Source organism: Hyperolius riggenbachi, chromosome 10 (genome assembly GCF_040937935.1).
Source record: "Hyperolius riggenbachi isolate aHypRig1 chromosome 10, aHypRig1.pri, whole genome shotgun sequence".
Taxonomy (NCBI): domain Eukaryota; kingdom Metazoa; phylum Chordata; class Amphibia; order Anura; family Hyperoliidae; genus Hyperolius; species Hyperolius riggenbachi.
The window spans coordinates 147,636,308-147,660,876 of record NC_090655.1 but is presented as its reverse complement, the minus strand read 5'-3'; the positions used below and the strand labels follow the sequence as shown (position 1 = coordinate 147,660,876).

At 45.1% G+C, this 24,569-nt stretch overlaps 1 protein-coding gene across 1 annotated transcript; it reads right to left on the bottom strand.

Moving 5' to 3' along the window:
• Nucleotides 1-14,477: 14,477 nt before the first annotated feature.
• On the bottom strand, nucleotides 14,478-23,331 carry LOC137536453 (spidroin-1-like). The gene is made up of 3 exons (XM_068258659.1): nucleotides 23,226-23,331; nucleotides 19,437-19,481; nucleotides 14,478-15,462 (listed from the first exon to the last, which is right to left on the bottom strand). Exons 1-3 carry the CDS (start codon nucleotides 23,248-23,250, stop codon nucleotides 14,651-14,653), a joined length of 882 nt encoding a protein of 293 aa, XP_068114760.1. The 5' UTR covers nucleotides 23,251-23,331; the 3' UTR covers nucleotides 14,478-14,650.
• Nucleotides 23,332-24,569: the final 1,238 nt, after the last annotated feature.

Below are 24,569 nucleotides of genomic sequence, written 5' to 3'. Positions count from 1 at the left end.
CCCATTACACAGATATAGCTATTTTTTGACGTAATAGCTGGTGGCATAGTGGCAGCAGAAGGTAAATCTGTGTACCCTGGCAGTGGGAAACACAGACAGACAGCAGAAGGGCAGTACACAGCAGCCCACTGTAGGTGTAAAATGTGTGGCTGCAGGCGACGTAATAGTCAAAGTGAACCAGGCTGGCTTAGTGAGCAGGAGCCAGGAGGTGGTAAAGGGTGGTAAGGCACATTAACGATGGTTCTAAGTTCCGGCAGCCAGTTCATGTCCCCCTCTCGCCGACAACAGGGGCCAGGAACTCGCCTTCCACCCACGCCTGGTTCATCTTGAGAAACGTCAGTCTGTCCACAGACTTGTGAGACAGACGTGAGCGTTTCTCGGTGACCACGCCACCAGCTGCACTGAAGCAGCACTCGGACAGCACGCTGGAAGGGGGGCAGGACAGCACTTCCAGGGCGTACTGCGCCAGCTCGCTCCAGATCTCCAGGCGCTTGACCCAATACTCCATGGGATCAACAGGGGCATCGCTGTCAAGCCCGCTGTAGGACCCCATGTAGTCAGCCACCATGCGGGTCAGGCGCTGGCTGTGACCGGAGGAGGATGCTGCTGCATCATGCACCTCCTCTCTAGTCACTGCTGCCGGAGCCTCTACAGTCCTGTAGAGCTCGTGGCTGAGAGACAGCAGGTCTGTGGGGCGCTTGCTGCTGGATGCAGGCACCTGCTGCTGCCTCTGTGCTGGCTGCTGGACAGTGGGGGTGGAAGGCTGGGGGAAGGCTTCCTCCAAGCGCTCAACAAGGGCCTGCTGCAAGCTCCTTATTTGTTGCGCTGGGTCTCCTCCTGCAGGCGGCAGGAACTGGCTCAACTTCCCCTTGAGGCGTGGGTCCAACATCATGCTGATCCAGATGTCCTCCCTCTGCTTCATCTGGATCACCCTGGGGTCCCTGCGCAGGCACCTCAGCATGTGCGCTGCCATTGGGAAGAGGCGGGCCACGTCTGCTGGCACATCGACGGCAGTGCTGCTGTCCTCATCCTCCTCCTCCTCCTCTGCCTCGTCAGCCTCATCCTCTCTCCACCCCCGCACCAACTCAGCTGCACTGTGCTGCTCCCCCTCATCAGCAGCAAGGTCAGGGACCTCCACCAAGTCCTCCTCCTCCTCCCCCTCAGAGGTGGACTGTGCAGCTGCTTGCCGCTCCTGCTGGTCCAAGGCTGCCGCTCCCTGTTCCAGCAAAGCATCGAGGGCCCTGTTCAGCATACAAACCAGGGGCACCCACTCGCAGACCATAGCATGGTCCCTGCTCACCATGTTAGTGGCCTGCAGAAAGGGAGCCAGCACTAAGCACACCTGCTGCATGTGCCTCCAGTCATCATTGGGGACGATGGACGGGATGTTGCTGGTCTTGTCCCTTCTCTGAGCGGCGGAAACAGTGGCCAGGGCAAGGTACTGGTTGACAGCGTGCTTCTGTTCAACCAGACGCTCCAACATCGCCAGGGTGGAGTTCCAGCGAGTCGGAACGTCAAGGATCAGCCGATGGCGTGGCAGCTCCAGCTCCTTTTGCACGTCTTCCAGGCTCGCACAGGCTGCAGCCGAGCGCCGGAAGTGACGCACAACGTTCCTTGCCGTTTCCAGCAGTTCGCCCATCCCCTGGTAGGTGCGCAAGAACTTTTGCACCACCAGGTTCAGCACGTGGGCAAGACAGGGGATGTGGGTCAGGTTTCCCCTGTCTATTGCGGCAACCAAATTGGCCCCATTGTCGGCCACCACCTCTCCGACTCTGAGGCCTCTGGGGGTCAGCCAAATCCTCTCCTGCTCCTGGAGTTTGGCCAACACATGGGTTGCCGTCAGCTTGGTCTTCCCAAGGCTGACCAAGTGCAGCAGCGCTTGGCAGTGGCGGGCCTTCACGCTGCTGCTGAGGCGGGGGGTTTGGCCAGGTGTGCCGGAGGATGGCAGAGGATCGGAGGAACCTGCTGCAGTTCCCCTGACCCTGCGGGGTGGCACCACCCACTGTGTTGCTGCTGCTGCTGTGCCCGCTGCTGCTCTCCCATACTCACCCCCTTCCACCAAGCTGACCCAGTGGACAGTGAAGGACAGGTAGCGGCCTGTCCCGAAGCGGCTGCTCCAGGAGTCCATGGTGACGTGGACCCTTTCACCAACCGCGTGCTCCAGCCCTCGCTCCACATTGGCCATCACAAAGCGGTGCAGTGCAGGAATGGCCTTGCGGGAGAAAAAGTGTCTGCTGGGGAGCTGCCAGTCTGGGGCTGCGCAAGCAAGCAGCGCACGAATGTCGCTCCCCTCCTGCACGAGCGTGTACGGCAGGAGTTGGGAGCACATGGCCCGTGCCAGCAAGCCGTTCAGCTGCCGCACGCGACGGCTGCTGGGAGGCAGAGCCCTAACCACCCCCTGGAAGGACTCGCTCAAAAGGCTCTGGCGTGGCCTTTTGCTGGCACGGGAATCAGCAGACACAGCGGAGGAGGCCACTGAGGACTGGCTGCCAGAACAGGCCTCAGTGTCGGCGGCAGGAGTTGCAGAGGGGGGAGGAGCAGTGCGTTTCCGCACTCCTGCTGGTGCTGCTGGAGGAGCAGGAGGGCGGGTGGCTGCTGTTGCTGCTGCTGCTGCTGCTGAAGGCTGTGCAGTGATGGGTGTGGTGCCACTGCCAGCACCAGATGCCTTCAGCCTCTGGAACTCCTCATGCTGGTGGAAATGTTTCGCAGCAAGGTGGTTGATGAGCGAGCTGGTGCTGAACTTTAAGGGGTCTGCACCTCTGCTCAACTTCCGCTGACAGTGGTTGCAAGTGGCGTACTTGCTGTACACAGTGGGCATGGTGAAATATCGCCAGATTGGTGACAGAAACATCCCCCTACGGCATGGAAGCGCTGCTGCCTGTCTCCCTGTGGTGGTTGGGAGGGGGGCTTGGGTGCGGCTGGTGGTGGTACTGGCAGATGCTGCTGCTGCTGAGCCTGAGACACCAGCAGGCTGTGGGACCTGCCTACTGCTGCCAATGCTTGCAATGATGCGCCTCCTTGCAAGGCCCACAAGAGCATCCTCCTCCTCCTCCTCAGAGCTGCTGAGGACGACATCCCCTGGAGGTGGTGGCACCCAGTCTCTGTCTGTCACCGGGTCATCATCATCCTCCCCCTCCTGAAACATGTCCTGCTGGGATGATGACCCCCCAAACTCCTCTCCTGATGCATGGATGGGCTGCTTGACTGTCGCCACAGTCTTGCTGTCCAATCCCTCATCCCCCAAAGTGCCCATCAGCATCTCCTCCTCAAAATCGCCAACAACAGCAGACAATACCCTGATGGTGCCTGGGGTAAAAAGACTGCTGAGTGACAGGTCGCCAACTTGTGACGGTGAACTGGCCTCCTCCCCAGACCCTGCTGGGCGGCTGCTGCGAACAGGGGTGGTGGTGGTGGTGGTGAGGGTGGAGGCCTCGGATGCAGAGCTGATGGCGGGCTGCTCATCCTCCGTCATGAGTTGCACCACAGTGTCTGCATGCTTTTCCTCAATGGGACGTTTCCGACCCGGCTGAAGGAAAATCGGAGCAGGTGCTACACGCTGCTGCTGCTGTGTCTCTGCAGCGTGAGTTGCAGATGCTCCTGCTGGGCGGCGCCCAAGGCGTCCACGGCCAGTGGCTATGGGAGGAATGTTAGCCACTGACGCTGCTGCTGCTGCTGCTGCGGAACTGTGCATGGTGGTGCGGCCGCGGCCTGCCACAATGCTGCTCCCTCTCCTCCTGATTCCCTTGCTGCCCTTCCCCTTGCCCAAACCGCGCTGGCTGCCACTTCCAGACATCTTCGATGTTTTGGGCGTATAGACAAAAGTTTTTTAAAAGGGCGGGTGAAAAGTGGGGTACTTTAATGGAGTGGGTTGGTGGGTGAGGTGACTGAGTGAGTGTCCCTACTAGTACAGTAAGTAAGTAGTAACAGTCAGGAAGTACAACTAACTAATTACAATAATCAATCAGTTATCAGAAGGAAATAGAGTGTGTGTAGTGTGTGTACACAGACAGTGAGTGCACACACGCAGGAGCTAGTAGCCTATAAACAGTGAAGGAGTGTCCTAGACTCCTAGTACAGTAAGAGTAAGTAGTAACAGTAAGTACAACTAACTAATTACAATAAGCAATCAGTTATCAGAAGGAAATAGAGTGTGTGTAGTGTGTGTACACAGACAGTGAGTGCACACACGCAGGAGCTAGTAGCCTATGAACAGTGACTGAGTGTCCTAGACTCCTAGTACAGTAAGAGTAAGTAGTAACAGTAAGTAAAACTAACTAATTACAATAAGCAATCAGTTATCAGAAGGAAATAGAGTGTGTGTAGTGTGTGTACACAGACAGTGAGTGCACACACGCAGGAGCTAGTAGCCTATGAACAGTGACTGAGTGTCCTAGACTCCTAGTACAGTAAGTAGTAACAGTAAGTACAACTAACTAATTACAATAAGCAATCAGTTATCAGAAGGAAATAGAGTGTGTGTAGTGTGTGTACACAGACAGTGAGTGCACACACGCAGGAGCTAGTAGCCTATGAACAGTGACTGAGTGTCCTAGACTCCTAGTACAGTAAGTAGTAACAGTAAGTACAACTAACTAATTACAATAATCAATCAGTTATCAGAAGTAAATAGAGTGTGTGTAGTGTGTACACAGACAGTGAGTGCACACACGCAGGAGCTAGTAGCCTATGAACAGTGACTGAGTGTCCTAGACTCCTAGTACAGTAAGAGTAAGTAGTAACAGTAAGTACAACTAACTAATTACAATAAGCAATCAGTTATCAGAAGGAAATAGAGTGTGTGTAGTGTGTGTACACAGACAGTGAGTGCACACACGCAGGAGCTAGTAGCCTATGAACAGTGACTGAGTGTCCTAGACTCCTAGTACAGTAAGAGTAAGTAGTAACAGTAAGTACAACTAACTAATTACAATAATCAATCAGTTATCAGAAGGAAATAGAGTGTGTGTAGTGTGTGTACACAGATAGAGAGTGCACACACGCAGGAGCTAGTAGCCTATGAACAGTGACTGAGTGTCCTAGACTCCTAGTACAGTAAGAGTAAGTAGTAACAGTAAGTACAACTAACTAATTACAATAAGCAATCAGTTATCAGAAGGAAATAGAGTGTGTGTAGTGTGTACACAGACAGTGAGTGCACACACGCAGGAGCAGCTAGTAGCCTATGAACAGTGACAGTGAGTGTCCTAGTACAGTTACAGTATATATAACTACAATACTAATACAATCAGTAGTAAAGGACAGCAGAAATACTGGTATAGATGAGAGAAATAAACAGAGGACAGGAGAGAACAGCTGCCCACACAGGCAGGCCCTGAGGCCTAAAGCTGTAAGCTTGCAGCAGCTGTCTCTGTCTAGTATGTAACACAAAAGCTACTAACTAAAATACAATGTCTAACTAACAAACAACAATATAGGTGTGTATAGGAGGTGTATGTGAGCAAAAACGCTAGGTAAATGACCACAATAGAGCTCTTGCTAAGCCAAAGCACAAAGGAGCAACTCTCTCTCTGTACAAGTCTCAGGCAAGCACGGAGAAACCTAACATGGCGGCCGCTATTTATAGGGTAGGGGCTGGCCAGGGTCCCCCTCTGTGATTGGCTGCCGTCAGAGGGCCTGGGAGCTCTCTGATTGGCTCTAAGGACATTAATCTGGGCTATGACGCTATTCGAGCTCGGTACCGAGCTCGAATAGCGCCGGTTTGCTCGAATAGCTCGAATAGTGAATGGGCTATTCGAGTGTACTCGAATAGCCCATTCGAATAGCTACAGCTATTCGGAGCTTGAATACCGAGCTCGAATAGCTGAAAAAGAGCTCGAATATTCGAGCTGCTCGAATATTCGAGCTCTGCTGAGCACCACTAGTGAGCAGGGCAGAACAAACAGTAAATCATTCCTTGATGAATAGTGACAGAGAAGTAGAACCTATCTACATGGTGCAGCTCTAGCCCTGACGCTGACTCAAGCTGTTACAAATACTGGTATACAAAGCATTTTTTTTACACAGACTATGATTAGAAACTTCTGAAAATCTTTCTATTGTTGCTGGCTAATTGCTCTATAGGTATGTGGGATTTACAGAAGGACAGTTTTTTTGATAGTTCTTAAAGGCCATGTTCACAGTGACCTTTGCATTGCGTTCCCTGTGACAACAGGCATGCAATGCAATGGTTCAGAAAAGCAGTGCCACACGTTGCCCTGCGTTGCATCACATACAGTTAAGCATACAGTCAATGAAAATTATGCTTCATTATAACCGTTAACCCATGCAGTTTGCCGCACTACATTGTAGTGCAACACACCCGCCACACTGTGAATGTTGCATAGGTGGTGCACCACTGTGAATGTGGCCAAATAGGATATATAGTACTGTACAAACAATCAGTAATACACAAATGACTGATATTTGCAAATACAGTACTGCGGGCTTGGGTGACATTTTTTTTTTTTAAATAAATATATCCAGTTAGTTATGTTTTAGATATTCATTGTTATTGGTATAACAGTAATTAGTGGTGGGATAACATTTAACGATCGCTGAGCAAAACTACTTAACCCCTAAAACTTCCCTGACAAGCTGCACATTGGGCTCTGCAAACTGATTACTGACAATGAAAAATGCATTCCACTTTGATATCCAGTTTGGTCAATTTAACTTAACTTCTTTTAAAAAGCATATTATATTTGTCAATTGTTTCTTGGGATGTTAAACGCAAAAATTCCCCTATGTGGTTGTATATCCCAATGGTATCCAAAACTATTAAGCCTAACAATCTCTCCTTTATTTAAATACACACAAGTATGGGCAAACGATTTTGGAATTCCACTAGACACTTCTCATATACTCAAGTCCTATAAATTACTAGCTACTGCTACACACTCTCGCTGTGCCTCATACTGGGAACAATTCCAAAAAACAACCACTAGGTGGTATATCACCGCACCTAAATTATCGTCCTTCAATCCTGCTATCTCCTCTGTGTGCTGGAAATGTTCCTCTGCAACAGGTATAATGATGCATTTGTTTTGGGAGTGTCCTATAGTTTCCTAATTTTGGAAAAAAGGTTGAATCCTTGATTAGACGTTTATACTCTCGAAGCTTTAAAATCTCTCCCCAACTAGCTATTTTATTGATAAATTTTGAAAAAAATAGTTTGAAATTTCAGCCTATGGTATGCCATATTGTCTTAGTGGCTCATTGTGATTGTCGTTTGGATCAGTCATTTAAACGACTTGTCAGGCAAGCAAGAGGCTGTTCAAACATCAGGTACACACATCCAAACAAAGCGGGAGACAAAATAATTTACATGTCGTAATTTACATGTCGTCTGACTCTTTGTCCAACTCACTTTTGACTGCTGGTTATTTGTACACACGTGCAGACCTGACAGTTGTTTGAACGACAGTTGGTCCAACTGATCCGCCGAGTGGATCGGGCAACCCGGCTGTTACCCGTCGCTTAACACATCCAACTTGTCGTTAAAATGACAAGTCGGACGACAAGTTGGGCGGAAATTTAGGACATGTGTCTTTAGTATATATGCATTTGAAGTCCTAAGATTCCTTTTATCTTCCATTCTCAAAATGTATGTCGATTTGTACTGGTACTATCTTTTGTCTATTTGTGAGTTTATATTTGTTGACTTTTTCACTTCAATAAAACTTGATTGTGAACAAAAAATTGTATCTTCATTTATTATTTTTAATGTTTCAAATCTGTTTCAGATCTATTTTGATTTATTTACTAGCTGAATACAGTACAAATAGTGTTCCACAACTAGAAATCCAATTTCAGTGAAGAATATCCACTGATTGATTTGCTACAGTTAATTGTTGAAACTAACAAAAAGTTTAATAAGAATGTAGAATTACTTAAGAAAACACATGATGGCTTAAGTTATTATAATTAATATTAACAATCCTATAAATCCTATAAATTATAGCTTTTACTTTTTTCTTGCCAACCAACCTGGTGGAACACCCTGTCGACTTAACCAGGATCTCCTACAGTAAAGGCAGTGGCGTAAGAAAGGAGCTTGGGGCCCTGGTGCGAGTTTTACATGGGGCCCCAAGCCCTCTATTGATATGGAGCTGCAAAACCTATCAACAACAGCTGTAGTGTCAGAAAGGTGTATTTAGAGTAAGAAAACAGTGTATTAAGGCTTACCACTGTGCAATGCACATTTAGAGGTGTTCATTACCAGCATAGCCCCAATTAAAACCTAATAAGATGGATGAAGGAGGGCCCCTTGTGGGCCCCTCTGGTCCAGGGGCCCCAGTGCAGTTGCTACTTCTCCATCCCCTATTGCTACGCCACTGAGTACAAGGCTAACCTGTTGCATTTCCACACTGCCCTTGCTGATGCAAAGCAGGAATATTTCACCAAGCTCATCAGAGCACAAGCTTTCAACTCCCAGTGTCTCTTTCACCTCCCTGCTTAAACCCACCCCACCACCCTTCCTTTCTCTGCCACGGATTTAGCTACCCACTTCACCAACACAATTGTCTCCATCCATAATGAAATATCCAGCCTTTAATCCTCACCTTCCACTGCCTAACATCCTGCTCCTTTTCCACCCACCTACTTCACTCCTACTACCATTGAGGAAGTCACCCACCTACTGCAGACTTCACATACCACTACCTCCTCCCTTGACCCCAACCCATCTGACTTATTCCGTCCTCACTTCCTGGCTTACCCTATCAACCCCTATCAACCCCTCGCTACCCTCCAACAACCACCCTATCTCCCTCCTCCCTCCCCTTTGCCTCAAAACTCCTTGAGCATCTAGTTCACAAATGTCTGACCCAGTACCTAAATGCCAGCTCCCTACTGAACCCACTGCAATCTGAATTTGGATCTGCCCACTCAACCAAAACAGCTCTCAACAAAGTGGTCAATGACCTCGCCTTAGCTAATGCTGAAGTCAAATACTCCATTCTCTTCCTCCTTGACACTTCAGCAGCTTTTGACTCAGTGGACTCCTCCAGTCTCTCCAGTCCATGGGCATTCATGACCTCATACTGGCCTGGCTCTCACCCTACCTCTCCAAACGCTCCTTCACAACCTCCTTTAATAAGTCCTCATCTACCCCAACCACCTCTCGATAGGAGTCCCCCAAAGACTGGGTCCTTGGCCTCCTACTGTTCTCCCTATACACATCCATTGGCAAGGTTCTATATCTGCATTTAAAAGGGGCTTAGATGCTTTCCTTGTATTGAAAGACATCCATGGCTATAATTACTAGTTAATGCCTGGTGGTGTTGATCCAGGGATTTTATTTGATTATCTGGAGTTGGGAAGGATTTTTTTTTCCCTTTTGGGGCTAAGTGGACTATGCCTTTAAGGGTTTTTTTTACCTTCCTTTGGATCAACAGGGATCTGTGAGGTGCAGGCTGGTGCTGTACTTTATTTTCTGGTTGAACTCAGTGGACATATGTCTTTTTTCAACCCAAATAACTAAGGTAAGGTTCTCTCCTCCCTGGGTTTTAACTATCATCTGTATGCAGATGACATCCAGATCTACCTCCACACCCCTGACCTATCCACCACTACCATGAGCAAGTATATTGTATTTACACAATTCTCTGCACTCAGCAAAAAAGGTGTCTGCTAGGGCCCAGAGAAAATTTTGGATGTTTGCTCGGTACCTGAACTTAAACCCGGACAAAACAGAATATATGACCCTTCCAGTTGTGCATGTCACTGTTAACCACACTACCATTTGCCCAACCTCTCAAGCCCACTGTCTGGGTGTCACCCTGGACTCTGCACTCTCCTTCACCCACCACATCCAAAACCTCACAAAGTCCTGCAATTTTCACCCCTGCAACATCTGCGAAATCTGTCTTTTCCAGACCTCTGTCACAACCAAACTTCTCATCCATGCCCTCATAATTTCCCACGCTGACTACTGCAATGCCCTTTTTCTGATTTTGCTATGTTCCAAATTGCTCTGCTGCAGTCATCAAAAATTATCCCCTCCTCCCATCGCTCCACCACATGTGCTCCCTTCTGTGAATCCCTCCACTGGCTTCCTATCCAGTCCAGAATCAGATTCAAGATACTGCGTCTGTCCCCAAAACCTGCCCAACCTACATTTCTGATCTTACTGAGAGGTACACACCTAGCCACTCGCTCCGCTCCTCCAATGAACTTCGCCTGACACTCCTCCCCCCCTCCCAGTCTCATACACACCTCCAGGACCTCTCAAGAGCTGCTCCAACACTATGGAACGCCCTACCTCCCCTCATTCGGGTTGTCCCCTCCTTTAACATCTTCAAGAAGGCCCTCAAAACATACCTTTTCACTCTGGCCTACCCCCCCCCCCCCCCCCACACACACACGCACACACACAATTGATGCTCTAAACCCACAGCTGAACTCTGGTCCTCTACCTTTCGTGTCCTTACCTCTCCCTCAAGATTGTAAGCCACCAGCAGGGTCCTACTCCTTGTGTCTCTTGCCTGTTCCATTACCATACACCCATCCTATGGATATGAGTGAACTCTTGCATGAACTCGGCTAGTGATGTAGTGAACATCAAATTTTCAGTTCACGAATAGCGAATGAGAATTTCTGCAAATTTTGGTGAACCGGCTATTCCCAGCGGGCTTCATATACTTAAATGGCAGGCGAATGGCCGTTGACTTTAGCGGTTAATAGAAAATCCCCCTTACGTACTGGAAACACCATATTTTTAGGGTATGTGGAGGAGGGTAGTGGGTACAAGAGGAAAAAAAAATCTAACAGTTTTTGAGATAATCCATTTTTAAGTTCTCCTGAATGTGGGAAAAGTTTTAATAGCCGCTGACTTTAGCGGTTAATAGCAAAGCCCCCTTTACATGCTAGAAACACCAAATTTGTGGGGTATGTGCGAGAGGACAGTGGATACAAGAGAAAACATCTTTTTTTCAAAAAGACCTTAGATTTTTTTATAAAATCGATTTTAAATTTAAAGTGGATAAAACGTATAAGCGGATAAAGCGTATAGCAAACTCCAAACTCACTGCACTAAAATGACATATATTGTATAAACATGTATATAAATGTATTTTTTATTGTTTTTTTATGTTCAGAGTGCGGGAATTAAAAAAAAAATTATGTGGGGTCCCCCCTCCCAAGACTCTTTAACCCCTTGTCCCCATGCCGACTGGAGTAGCCAGAATGCAGAGTACCGGCCGCGTGGGGCTTTGCACCCTGAGCTATACCAGCTTGAATGGTATGGGGGGGCATGATAGGGTGCTATGGGTGCTCCAGAGTGCCAGTGTAGGTGGGGGCAATATGTGCAGTGTGCAGGGATTAGAGTAGAAAGCTTTGATCTCTGCTATACTTAGTATAGCTAGAGCTGTGCGGCGGAGGCCATGTGTGTAGCTGTGGTTGTGTGGCTCGGCGGAGATCTTCAATCAAGGTCACAAGACAGGGGATATTGGTGTGGGACTTTTCCGAGGATATTGGTGTGGAACATTTTCTTAAAGGTACAGGTAAGTATTTCTGGTTATTAAGATTATTAAAGGATTTTTTTTGTGGTTGTGTTTTTATTTCATTTAATCCTTTTTGGAAACCCATTTCTACTGGAGACAGGCATCAGGGGGTCCCCTTCTTAAAGGGGACTTCCAGATGCCACCATTAACCCCCCCCCCCCCCATTGTGTGTCATCGGCCCCCAACTCATCCTAGGGCACCGGAAGTGGGGAAGAGCCCCTTGTCCATGGATTGGACAAGGGCTCAGGGGAAGAGGGGGGGGCTTAGCTGCCCCATACCATGTACCATGCAGGCTAGTATAGCTCAGGGTGCGCAGCCCCACTCGGCTGGGGCTCCATATTCTGGCTATCCCAGCCTGCATGGGGGACAAGATGTTAAAGAGGCTCGGGGGCCCGCGTCAATTTTTTTAAATTTCCCACACTCTAAACATAAATAAATACAATTATATACGTTAATCCATCTGTCTACAGTATATCTGTCATTTTAGCACAGTGACTTCACTATACTTTGCTTTCTTTCCCTCTAAATTTAAAATCATTTTTTTCAAAAACTATAAGGTCTTTTGAAAAAAAAAAATGTTTTCCTCTTGTACCCACTGTCCTTCTCCACAAACCCAGCAAACCCTCCACAACTCTGCAAACCCTAACACATAAGGGGACACAATGCTATTAACCACTAAAGTCTGCGGCTAGGGAAGCGTTTCCCACACTCTGCACAAGAAATTTAAAAACTATTTTCTCTTGTACCCACTGTCCTCTCCCATATACCCAGCAAATTGGGTGTTTCTAGCATGTAAGGGGGCTTTGCTATTAACCACTAAAGTCGGCAGCCGTTAAAACTTTTCCCACATTCAGAAGGAGAACTTTAAAATCAATCATCTCAAAACCTATAAGGTCTTTCTGATTTTTTTTTCTTTTTATACCCACTGCCCTTCTCCACATACCCTACAAATTTTGTGTTTCTAGCATGTAAGGGGACTTTGTTATTACCGTATATACTCGAATACAAGTCGACCTCGTGTATAAGTCGACACCCATTATTTGACTCTCTTAAACTGGAGTTTTTTAAAGATTCTAGTATAAGTCTATCCAGCAAAGTTAATGGCTGCACTTGGGGACCAGAAGGGGTTAATGGCTGCACTGCATACAGTATTGTAGCCATCAACCCCTCCTGGCACCCAAGTGCAGCCATAAACTCCTCCAGGCCCCTGCATCCCTTATCATTTTGGCTTTCCATGTCCCCAAGTATCTGTTTCCCTTTTCCAAGCAGACCTGAATTCAGAATGTCCTCTCTGCAGTGTTTCTACTTCCTGATTAATGGAAGCAAACGTAGTGTTAACCTACTGTGCTTTCAAATGTGCTTATGTGCCATCTCTGCCATGGCAGTCAGGTGACACAGGAGAAAGATTAAATGACAACTTGTGAATAGACACAAATGAGAGGTAATTAACCAGGCTAAACTCTCTAAATACATGCAGGGTGCATTTATCTATGTTTCCCTTCTGTCTTGCGCACGAGTTCAGGTCCATTTTCAGTGCAGCCAATCTCCCTGCACCCTCCCATTGTGGCATGTATTGTGAATTAAATATCCCCTCCCCCCTGCATTGTGGCCAGTGTTATGTAAATATCCCACACCACCCCCATTGTAGCCAGTGCTGTTAAATTACCCCCTCCTCCCTCCATTGTGGCCAGCGTTGTATTAACTTTCCCCCTCCATTGTGGGAAGAAGATAAAACATCACTCACATTACATCACCCGCAACACCGCTGCCCCATCCCTGCGAGCAAAAGCAGCCAGCATACCTTCTCTTGTGTATTTATATGAACAATGAGCCGCTGTAATAAGAGATCCGGAAGCCTCCATTCATGAATTTCACACCGAGCACAGTGTCCTGTCACTCGCACTCCCTCTCTCACTCTGGTCTGCCTGTGTCAGCGTACCTCTGACTCACGTAACTTCGGGAGCTGGGGCAACGCTGACACAGGCAGACCAGCGTGAGAGAGAGCGCGAGTGACAGGACACTGTGCTCGGTGTGAAATTCATGAATGGAGGCTTCCGGATCTCTTATTACAGCGGCTCATTGTGCATATAAATACACAAGAGAAGGTACGCTCACGCTGGCCACTGAAGCTCGCGGGGGGGGGGGGGGGGGAGGTGCGCCGGTGCTGCGGGTGACTATACCACTTTGCCTACAATGGAGGGGGGAAAGATAATAGTAACCACAACGCTGGCCACAATGGAGGGGGAGGGGGGATCATTACACAACACTTAGCTGCTGCAAGAAGGATAGAGAGTGGCAGCCCCGCTTTCCCCAATCCCGGCTATAGGTTGAGAAATTTAGGACTATGCGACTATAAGTCGACCCCCCTACTTTTATACTTTGAGTCAGTCCTAAATTTCTCGACTTATAGCCGAGTATATACGGTAACCGCTAAAGTCAGTGGCCAGTGACTTTTTGTTAAAAATGCAAATGCAATAAAAAAAAAAAATTGTTAAACCTAAACTGTGAACAGCCCATGTTTGCAGCGAACTGTTCTCCCAGCACACTGTTCGGGCCATCTCTAAATTCGACTTTCCTAATCTCCATGCTCCCATCCAGTGACTGACTAAGCATTACCTTGTACTCAAACTGTGCTGTGTGATCTGGTTTGTATATATTCCTGTATTGTCCTATTGCTGTATGTCACCCTTAAATATTGGCTATAACCTTAACTAATGTCCAGCGCTGCGTAATATGTTGGCGTCTTATAAATACAATAAATAAATAAATATAGCCTGTGAATCTTTAACTCTGATAGTAATTGCAAGCATTCACATGCACTCCTTTCTCTCTTTATCTGTCTTCCTCTGTCTTTGTCTGGAAAAACAACCAAGCTAAGGAAAAATCTATAGCTTTCATGGTCTCATATTTGTATTAGTTTATGTACCTTGTAGATAATGTCTAGCACAACGAAAAATAATACTACCAGAACTGAAATTTTGATTGTCAGAATAGATTTATTTAAAGACAATACAATTAATGACAAGGTAGCACACATAGAAATAAATATTTATTGTTAAAGAAAGATGTTAAGGTTTTCTTTAACAAGTGCACTTCATATGGAGCGGTACTACTTTTTTTCATTTTGGTGGTTGCGTGATGCTGACTATTTACTTCTTTACACCACCTCCGAATCCTCCTTTTACTCCCTGAGCACCAGCACCACTTGTTTGTGATTGTGAAGTAATTCCTCCTTGGCCACCTTTGTCTTGGGAAACAAATACTCCTGAGCCACCAATTCCTCCTTGGCTGCTGATATCTTGGGAAGTAAATTCTCCTGAGCCACCAATTCCTCCTTGGCTGCCAATATCTTGGTAAGCAATTCCTCCTGAGCCACCAATTCCTCCTTGGTTGCCAATGTCTTGGGAAGCAAATCCTCCTTTGCTGCTGGCTCCTAAGCCACCAATTCCTCCTTGGCTGCTGATGTCTTGGGAAGCATGTCCTCCTTGACTCGTGATGTCTTGGGAAGCAAATCCTCCTTTACTGCTGGCTCCTAAGCCACCAATTCCTCCTTGGCTGCTGATGTCTTGGGAAGCATGTCCTCCTTGACTCGTGATGTCTTGGGAAGCAAATCCTCCTTTACTGCTGGCTCCTAAGCCACCAATTCCTCCTTGGCTGCTGATGTCTTGGGAAGCATAGCTTCCTTTTCCGCCAACTCCTGAGTCTTGGGAAACAAATTCTCCTGAGCCACCAATTCCTCCTTGACTGCCAATGTCTTGGGTACCATATCCCCCTTGGCTAGCGATATCTTGGGAAACGATTCCTCCTTTGACACCGGCTCCTGAGCCACCAATTCCTACTTGGCTGCTGGCTCCTTGGGAAACATATGCTTCTTGGTCGCCAATTCCACTAATACCACCAACTCCCATGCCACCACCAATTCCTCCTTGTGACTGGCAGGGATCAGCAACAGCGCAGGGGTCTATAAATAAAATATAACATATTATAACATGGCTAACTGGCTGCGAATTAGATTTTTAAAACTTACATCTTTGAGATCATTGTTAATATGTATTAGATCTTACATAAAACAATAGCTTTAAAAATCTGAAAGTTGCTATTCAGAATTCTTTCAAATAGTAAGTACATCTCCAGAAGAGAGCTAAATCAAAGCTGAACACAGTGACGTTCCACATAACTTCCTTTTTCAAGCCATCCAGCAGGGCATACTTATGAAATAGCCACCAGGAGATTTGTGTGCAGGATAAAGCCGACATACGGTTTACTCTGCTCCTGCACAAGTCCCGGCGGCGCTAATTACTATTCCTGCTCCAGGTCGCCATGGATGGTGGGGAATGATGTAATTTGGTTTTCAGCTATTGCTGGTGGAAGAGTTACAGTGTTTTAAAAGTAATTTGAGCTCCGTCTTTTCACAGCGCCCAAATTACTCACTGAGCGCCGATAAAGCTGTAATTCCTATTGGCCTATGATGGCGCTGGCTGCACCCAAATCTACTGCACTATTTTAAGAGCGCTCGTCCAGGAGAATTCACACTTGTCTGAGTACCACAAGTCATATTAACCCCTTCCCGACCACCTAATGCCGATAAGCGTTGGGAAGGTGGTAGCCCCAGGACCAGCTAACGCCCAAAAACATCAAGTCCTTGGGCGGGGTTTTTCAGGGGATCGCATGCGCTGATGTGCGCGCATCCTGCTTGAGTGACAGGGCTTTGCTCCATCATCAGTCTACCAGGAGCGATCGCCGCTAGCAGACTGTTAGACGGCAAAACCGCAGTCATTGTACAGTGCTGCGATCTATGGCAGCACTGCTGCTGTACTGGGGACAGCCGTGTCACTCAGCTGTCCCCGGAGAGGCTCACAGAGTGACCGGCTCTCATAGGCTAATGCCTATGAGAGACGATCGCTGCCATTGGCTGTTGGGGGGAGGAAGGGGAGAAACAATAAAAAACAATATACAATAATAAAAAAATAAACAATGCAGCAGCGATCAGAGCCCACCAACAGAAAACTCTGTTGGTGGGCAAAAAAGGGGGGGGGGAGATTCACTTGTTTGCTCAGTGTTATGGCTCTGCAACGAGCAGTTAAAGCTGCAGAGCACTAAATTGTAAAAAATAGCCTGGTTACTAGGTGGGTGTAAGCTTATGGTCCTGAACTGGTTAAATCACCACTGCTGTCGATCTGAATTTTATGTCAGAACATGATACTGATGTTTCTATATTCAATAATATTTTTAAAGATAATATAGTTATTTATGTATCTTTGTGTGCTGTGTTTTCTGTTTTCCATTTTCATATTTTCTGTTATTTTAGCCCTTGTTTTATAGCTCAGACCTTGATTCACCTCTTTCTGTAATGAATATTTACACTGATAATTTTACATTGGATATAGATGCCGTAGGAATATTTTTGTTCCTATCACACCACGGGCTTGATTCACTAACCGGCGCTGTTAGCGCCGGAGTGAAAAGCCAGTTAGTGCCCCAAAAGTAGCTTTGCGCACACTAACTGACGCGCAAAGCTACATTGTGCACAGCACCGAAAATGGCGCATAGGTTGCCCCCGAAGCAGCGCATTGATGCGGCATTGCAGGAGCACTCGATGCGCCGTGTTTGGCGCACCGCTGTCCGCGGTGCTGTGCGCGATATGTGGGCGCAAATCACCTAACTCCGTGGTTTGCGCCCACTAGGCATTAAGGCTCACTAACCGGCTTAGTGCTGGTTAGTGAATCAAGCTCCATATCTGTTGTATATTTGCTACACTAATAAATTGAGCAGGTGGAGTTTTTTTATCCCTACTCCTGAGGAAGAGCAGTATAGTCTTCTGCTCTAAAGTGTTTTCCTAAGGCATGGTTTATCTCACAAACCTCTTTAGTACCTACCAAGTCTTTATTTCTTCTGTATCGTGTGGGAATTAATATCTGAATGAGTAAACTGTATGGTGAGGCTTGCTGTTTGATTTCAGTGGTTTCATTGCAGTTTTGTAAATATCTCACACAAACCCTGAAATCCTACCTGATGCTTAAAGTGGGATCATACTTCCAAAAATAAAACCTCATTAACTACTCTTATGGTGGCCATACATGGTACAATTTTTTCATCCAATCTTACCATTTCTATGTAATATAAGGGAACTGCCTAAATTATCCTTTCAATATATTCACTTAATTTACTCTTATGCTACATAGAAATGGTAAGATTGGATGAAAAAATTGTACCATGTATGGCCACCTTTAGATACATAAAAAATCATTACCTGAAAAAAAGAATTACTTTTACTGCAGAAAGCAGTACAAGCTTTGCTTATTTCTAGCTAATCTGAAATTGTAATTATTGCCAGCCAGGAGACACTCTCTGCCTGTTTCTTGATTCCGCTCCCTGTTGAATAGACTCATCACCCTGGCAACAGCTGAGTCCCTTCAGCGGAAAATGAGGGGGGCAGAGTAAAGGCACAGACAGAGAGAGATTTTTCCAGCAATTATTACGTTTGCCAATTAGTCAGAGATAAGCAAGCCTCTACTGTTCTATGTAGTGAAAATAAATGTTTTATGTACCTAAGAGTGTTAACTGGTATTTTTCTTTTGGATATATTATCCTACTTTAACGTGCCCATTAACGGTACAATCTCTCCAGAAACAATTGTTCGGCCCACCATCTGAGGAGGAAATGAAAAGCAGTTTTCTCAGACTAGTATAATAAATCTGAAATTTGGATTGATGGAATGATCGATAGAAAAATAGCAAATTGAAAAGACCAAGCAGAGAGTTTCAAGCAAACAATGATTACACACACATTGAAAGTAAAAATCTCTCATCTCTCTCACATCTCTATATTGAAAGTAAACATTTTACCCACAGGGAATGCTTTTAAATGTTCCTTTATGTACTTAAAGGACTTACGAGGCAACATTTTTTTAAAAAAAAGTCAGTACCTGCATCAAATTTGAATGCACGGAGGATGCCATCTGCGCCCTCCGTGTAGTTACGCCAGGTCCCCGCTGTTCAATCGCTTCCTGGGCTGACTCCCGGGTCGGGCACTCATGCCTCATGTAAAATGGCCGCCTGATCTTGCCGCGGTTGCGCAGTCTGCATAGATGCAAGTGAGGGGGGAGGCTCTAGAGCTGCGCAGCCGCACTCGCGTTTAAGCAGACTGCGCAGCCTTGTAAGTCCTTTAAGAGTACATAGTGAGTAATCTGTATTGTGGGAAGTGGTTAGGCCCAATAAATGAGCAGGATCCTCTTCTTTGCTCTGTACAGCCAGTAACAGTTAAATTTTCCCTTTCTAATTGACAACCAGTATGCCACATTCAGAGGCTTAGGAAGTGTGGGAAACTTACTGTGATGAAAAAGTAGTTAATAATATGCATCCATGTGGATGAAAAGGTGGGTGCTTTCTTCGCTATGTACACTGTGTCGTCTAACTAAGCTAGCCAGTAAAGGTGGCTGGTACAACAGTCACCATCATGCAGTTGGCTGATGGTGTATGCAGTTGGCTGATGGTGTAATGGTTAAGGGCTCTGCCTCTGACACAGGAGACCAGGGTTCGAATCTCGGCTCTGCCTGTTCAGTAAGCCAGCACTAATTCAGTAGGAGACCTTTGGCAAGTCTCCCTTACACTGCTACTGCCAATAGAGCGCGCCCTAGTGGCTGCTGCTCTGGCGCTTTGAGTCCGCAAGGAGAAAAGCGCAATATAAATGTTATTTGTCTTGTCTTGTCTTGACTAGGCAGATGTGGCAACTTGTTTTAATGTTGTACTTCTTTGTTGGGAATTATAAACCTTTGATACTATGTATAGCAAAGTGAATTTCAAGATTTTATCAGTGGCAACACATACTGTATATGTGCAGTGATATGTGGTAAGAGACATTTTTACACACTTTTTCAATATGGCTTCCATAATCTATCTGTTCCTAGATGTTTCATTGACAAGCCTTTGTTCATACCTTGGCATTGATCTGACTGGCGCTGAGACATTTGTGCTCCAGAACCTGTAAGAAGAGATTGAAGCATTATAGCACCCATAGCATATGACAGTTAATTTCATGGGTTAAACTTTTTTCTTAAAACAATGATGAGTAAGTGTAATTACAGTCTTGTTGTAACGCATGTAAGGTTCTAATTTACATTACACATGTTAATTATAAACTGTAGTGCTTGCATTTAATTAACCTGTTCATGTAACCATGCTAATAGTATCCCTTCACAATAACTACCAATTTAGATTAATATCGTATACATCAATATGTATTCCAGGGCTGTACAAACCTTTAGTGCATACATATTGCATTGTCATAGCTCTGCATAATATGTTGTGCAGCCTGTGCTGATAATCCATACTATACACCCCTTTCTACATGTTTCTTCTTGTTCCAGTTAAAGGTATTATATTATGGAAATTCTGAAGTTACACAAAATACGTAAAGTGTCTGTATACTTATATTTAAGTGTGCTTAAACTTTCTTAAATAGGGCTCTGATCAATAATGTAATGTAATATATTTGCACTTTTATTTTACCTTCTCTTTAACGTGTTATACTTACATTTAGTCTATATTCTAAAGCATTAATCACAGCTCTAACTTAACAGCTAAAACCATCTGAGTGGTTTTCAAGGGTTAAAACACTTTCTTTTCACTTTATTTAGCTACTAATTGATAAGCCTGCCTTTGCTGACCAAAATCACCACATTGTGCTGGTAGTTTATATACTGTGTAAACAAACTAGAAAAGTTTTTGATGTATCCAGAGGAGGAAGCAGAGAACTTTCTTTTCTTTATTTGCTCTCTAAAGACTTCACTAGGAGTATATCTGGTAATTTGTCCTGTGGCCGGCAATGATGAAGGGTTCCACCTGAAACTAGATGTGTACTTCTTGGACATAATCAATACAGCATGATTGCTCTACCCTCTGTGTGCTGTCTCCTTCTTGCTACAATGATATCAGTTAGCCTTAGTGAGGTGCAAATATGCATTCAGAAGACATCAAAAGACATCAGATCAAATTCATAGTGATTCATATTCATTTTATAGTATGTTTAAAGAGAACCCGAGGTGGGATTTAATTGTGTTACTGGGGCACAGAAGCTGGTTGTGCACACTAAGACCAGTCTCCGTTGCCCCATGGTGTGCCTCCATGTCCCCCTGCGCACCGATATAACCCTCGCAGTGCTGGCGACACGCAGCACGTCGCCAGCACAATGTTTACCTATGCGCTGTCAGTCAGCGCCGCTCCCCCGCCTCCTCCGCATCGGCGCTACCCGCCTACGTCACTTCCCTCCTATCAGCGGGAGGGAAGGGACACGGGCGGGTAGCGCCGATGCTGAGGAGGCGGGGGAGCGGCGCTGACAGACAGCGCTTAGGTAAACATTGTGCTGGCGACACGCTGCGTGTCGCCAGCACTGCGGTGGTATAGCGGCGCGCAGGGGGGACATGGAGGCACACCATGGGGCAACGGAGGCTGGTCTTAGTGTGCACAACCAGCCTCTGTGCCCCAGTAACATAATTAAATCCCAACTCGGGTTCTCTTTAATGTTTTAGAGGAAAGAAGTGTAATTCCACTTTAGGATGCTGATGTTTTAGTTCCAGTATGTACAATATAAGCTGTAACACAGTACTTATACAAATACTGAACGAGCTGTGGTGTATGCTGCAGATCTCAATTTGATAAATGTTCTGTAAGCAGTCCCCACTGCTTCTCCAGTTGTAAATGGGCTGTACATGCACCTGAAAATACTAAATACAGGAGTATACTGTTTATTGTCCAGAGCCTATTTTAAAATAATTGAAACGAATTTAGGTATAAATAGGGATGCTAATTCGGATTCTATGGAATTGAAATTTCCACATTTCTGATCAAAACACCGACCAATCAAAGAATGCAGAATTCTTCTGCGACAATCAATCGGATTACCATGTTAATTTTGGACCAATCACAAGACTCTGATACTACCGAGTATTTCTGAGTCACGTGATTGACCTAAAATTGCTGTTGTAGTACTCCAATTACAATGGTAAAATGCTGCATTCTCTGATTGGTCCAATACTTCAGAGTAATCAGAGAATGCAAAAAATGGCAAAATAAGACTCTTTGAAAATCGGAAAATCAGAAATCTGCAGAACCGGTAATTGGCATTGGCAGGAATCAGAATTTCTGCAGAATAAAAAAATCAGCATTTATGACCAGTCCTTTTTATATATATATATATATATATATATATATATATATATATATATATATATATATATATATATATATATATATATATATATATATATATATATATTCCCCAGTATGTGCACCTGTTTACCAAAGCATAATAGCCACCCGGGCTGTAATGTACTCAGCATTCAGGATGACATAGGAACAGTGCATGCATGTATTCCAATATACTTTTGCAAACTAAAAACTATTCTAAACATACATTTTGTTTGTGAATCTGTTGCTGTTTTTGAGGGGATATTGATCCTTTTTACTGTAATAGACTTTGAAAAGCTGACAGCAGTAACTGGTTGGTGTTGATATGACTTTCTGTAGTGAATATACTACTTTCAGGCTAGGTTCACAGTGGGACGTTGCGTTACCTATGTAGCAGAAACACAATGCGAAGGAACAAAAAAGTTGCACTGCACATTATGGCCGAGTTACGACGCATACAGTAAAGTACAGTGAAGCATACAGACAATGAAAAGTATGCTTCCCTGTACCTGTTAATGTGTGTATTTAATGATAACTCACTGCAGCAGTGCGTTACTATAACGCAACCAATGCACTGCAATGCTAACATCACACTGGGAATGCTGCATAGATTTAACATCTTTCAGCATTGCAATGTCACCCTAACATCACTCCATAACATCCTAGTGTGTCCCGTAGCCTCAGGGCAGCTTTGAGGCACAGATAAACCTGTTGTGTCTACTTTGGATCTAGTGTACGATGTAAGCTACACAGGCAATGTAGTTTTCATCATAATATGTAAAAATAAATTCGAGATTCTGCTGCTGTTCACGGTGCACTAGTAAAAAAATGGTATTTAGGTAGGAAAGACATGGTTCAGATGAGACCAAGTTGAAGAAAGTTTAAACATTTTAAAGAATTTAAAACGATAACCTAAAATCTGTCTAGTGTTTACTCTGTTCATCCTTTTGATTAGAGATCAGACATTGTTCAGTGGGAAGATCAGACCACTTATTATCTAAAAAGCATTTCAGATGCAATTTACTGAGTGAGACTCATACCTTCTCAGAACAATACCAGGCAAAACAGTAAAGTGTACTAACTGCTTCTATGGTTATGGTGTGTATAAACATAAACCATTGAATTGTTTTAACAGCCCTTTTAAGCTAAATGATATGGACACATCAGAGCTTCTGTGCACTCCAAGGCATGTTAGCAGCTGCATGGACTACTATGGCAATAGTTAGTTATAATTGTTTTATTAGTATCACTATTATTTTTTAGTATTTATATAGTGCTGATATCTTCTGCAGCGCTGTACAGATTATGTTGACTTGTCACTTAATTGTCCCTCAAAAGGACTCACAATCGAATCGCTACTATAGTCATATGTCTATGAATGTATTGTGTAGTGTATGTTTTGTAGTCTAGGGCCAATTTAGTGGGAAGCCAGTTAACTTATTTGTATGTTTTTGGGACACTTTGCATACCACTCTGCATCCATGCACACACAATTAAATAAATGCTTATATAAACATGAAAATTGCAATGCAATACTTACCACCCTTTCCTCCTTTTGTTGCCATGACTGGATATGTCGATGTTATGTTGTTGACGGAAGGATTTAAGGTTGTTCTAGCATGTTGTGTGCATGCTGCTTTTATACGAAACTGATCCCATCCCAAAATTGTTTATCCACATTCTAAATCTCTACACCAGCCAACAGGATTTCTGCATGATATGTCATACCTGAGTTATCAATAATTACACACACATACAGGGAGGTCGCTTAATTTAGAATGTAAATCCTATTCTATGTATGAACTTGCATAATTATCTTTAGCTGATTGATTATATCTTATCTGAGTTTATGTGGTTACACCTCATGCAGCTACACACACACACAAATATTTTTTATGCATTCTACATATGAGCAGTAATAATAAAGAGAATAACACAATTAATGATGAAGTGCATATTTTGTGGTGCAGATAAATATTTACAAAGAAGTTAGGGCATTATGAATCAAAGCACGTTTGTAGCCCACCTTGTCCTTATTGACACAAGGCGCTCCAAGTGTGTTGTGTTCTGAAAAATTGCCTGAAGAAGTGGGGGATTTCCCACAACATCTTTTACTGTCCAGTAAAGCTATATTGCTTACCCAGTCCTCACTAGAGATGGCTCGAACCTCCGATTTTAGGTTTGCAAACCTCGAACGCGAACTTCCACAAAAGTTTGCGTTTGCGCGAACCGCAATAGACTTCAATGGGCAGGCGAATTTTCAAAACTGCAAACACTTATTCTGGCCAAATAAGTGATGGAAAATCTGTTTCAAGGGGTCTAACACCTGCTCGGAGGCATGGCGGAGTGGGATACATGCCAAAAATCCCGGGAATAATTACGTGTTTGACGCACAGCAAGGTTTTGAGGGCAGAAATCACATTGCATTGCTAAATTGGAGGCATAAAGTGCTTTAAAACATCTTGCTTGTGTATACGTCGATCAGGTAGTGTAATTAGTGTACTGCCTTATACTGGCAGACCAAACTCACTGCGTAACGCACCGCAAACAGCTGTTTGTGTAGTGATGGCTGTGCTGGACTGGTGTGCACCGTGGCGAGAGTGCAAGCGATTGCGGTTTTCAAACCCATATGATCACCGGGCTGAGGTAGCTCAATGATAGAACAACAGTGACTGTCCAGCTGGTCTGTCCACAATGAAGCAACGACCTTACTATCTTGGGCGTGCCCCCCAACAAACTCATATAGCCAGTCATTGCATCACTGTGATACGCAAGCCTCTTCACTGCGGCAAGGTAACAATCACGAAGGGGAATTGACAGGTACATGCCTTTTGTTTTGTTGTTGCAGCCGCAGTGCAGCCAGAAAATTAGCGGCCTTAAAAAT

What these genes read in the sequence shown, in the direction of transcription:
- LOC137536453 (XM_068258659.1), bottom strand. Translation starts at nt 23,250, where the DNA reads ATGGCAACAAAAGGAGGAAAGGGTG. An exon ending in AACAAAAGGAGGAAAGGGTG is followed by an intron (nt 19,482 to 23,225) that starts GTAAGTATTGCA and finishes CTCTTCTTACAG; the next exon opens with GTTCTGGAGCACAAATGTCT. An exon ending in CCAGTCAGATCAATGCCAAG is followed by an intron (nt 15,463 to 19,436) that starts GTATGAACAAAG and finishes TTTTATTTATAG; the next exon opens with ACCCCTGCGCTGTTGCTGAT.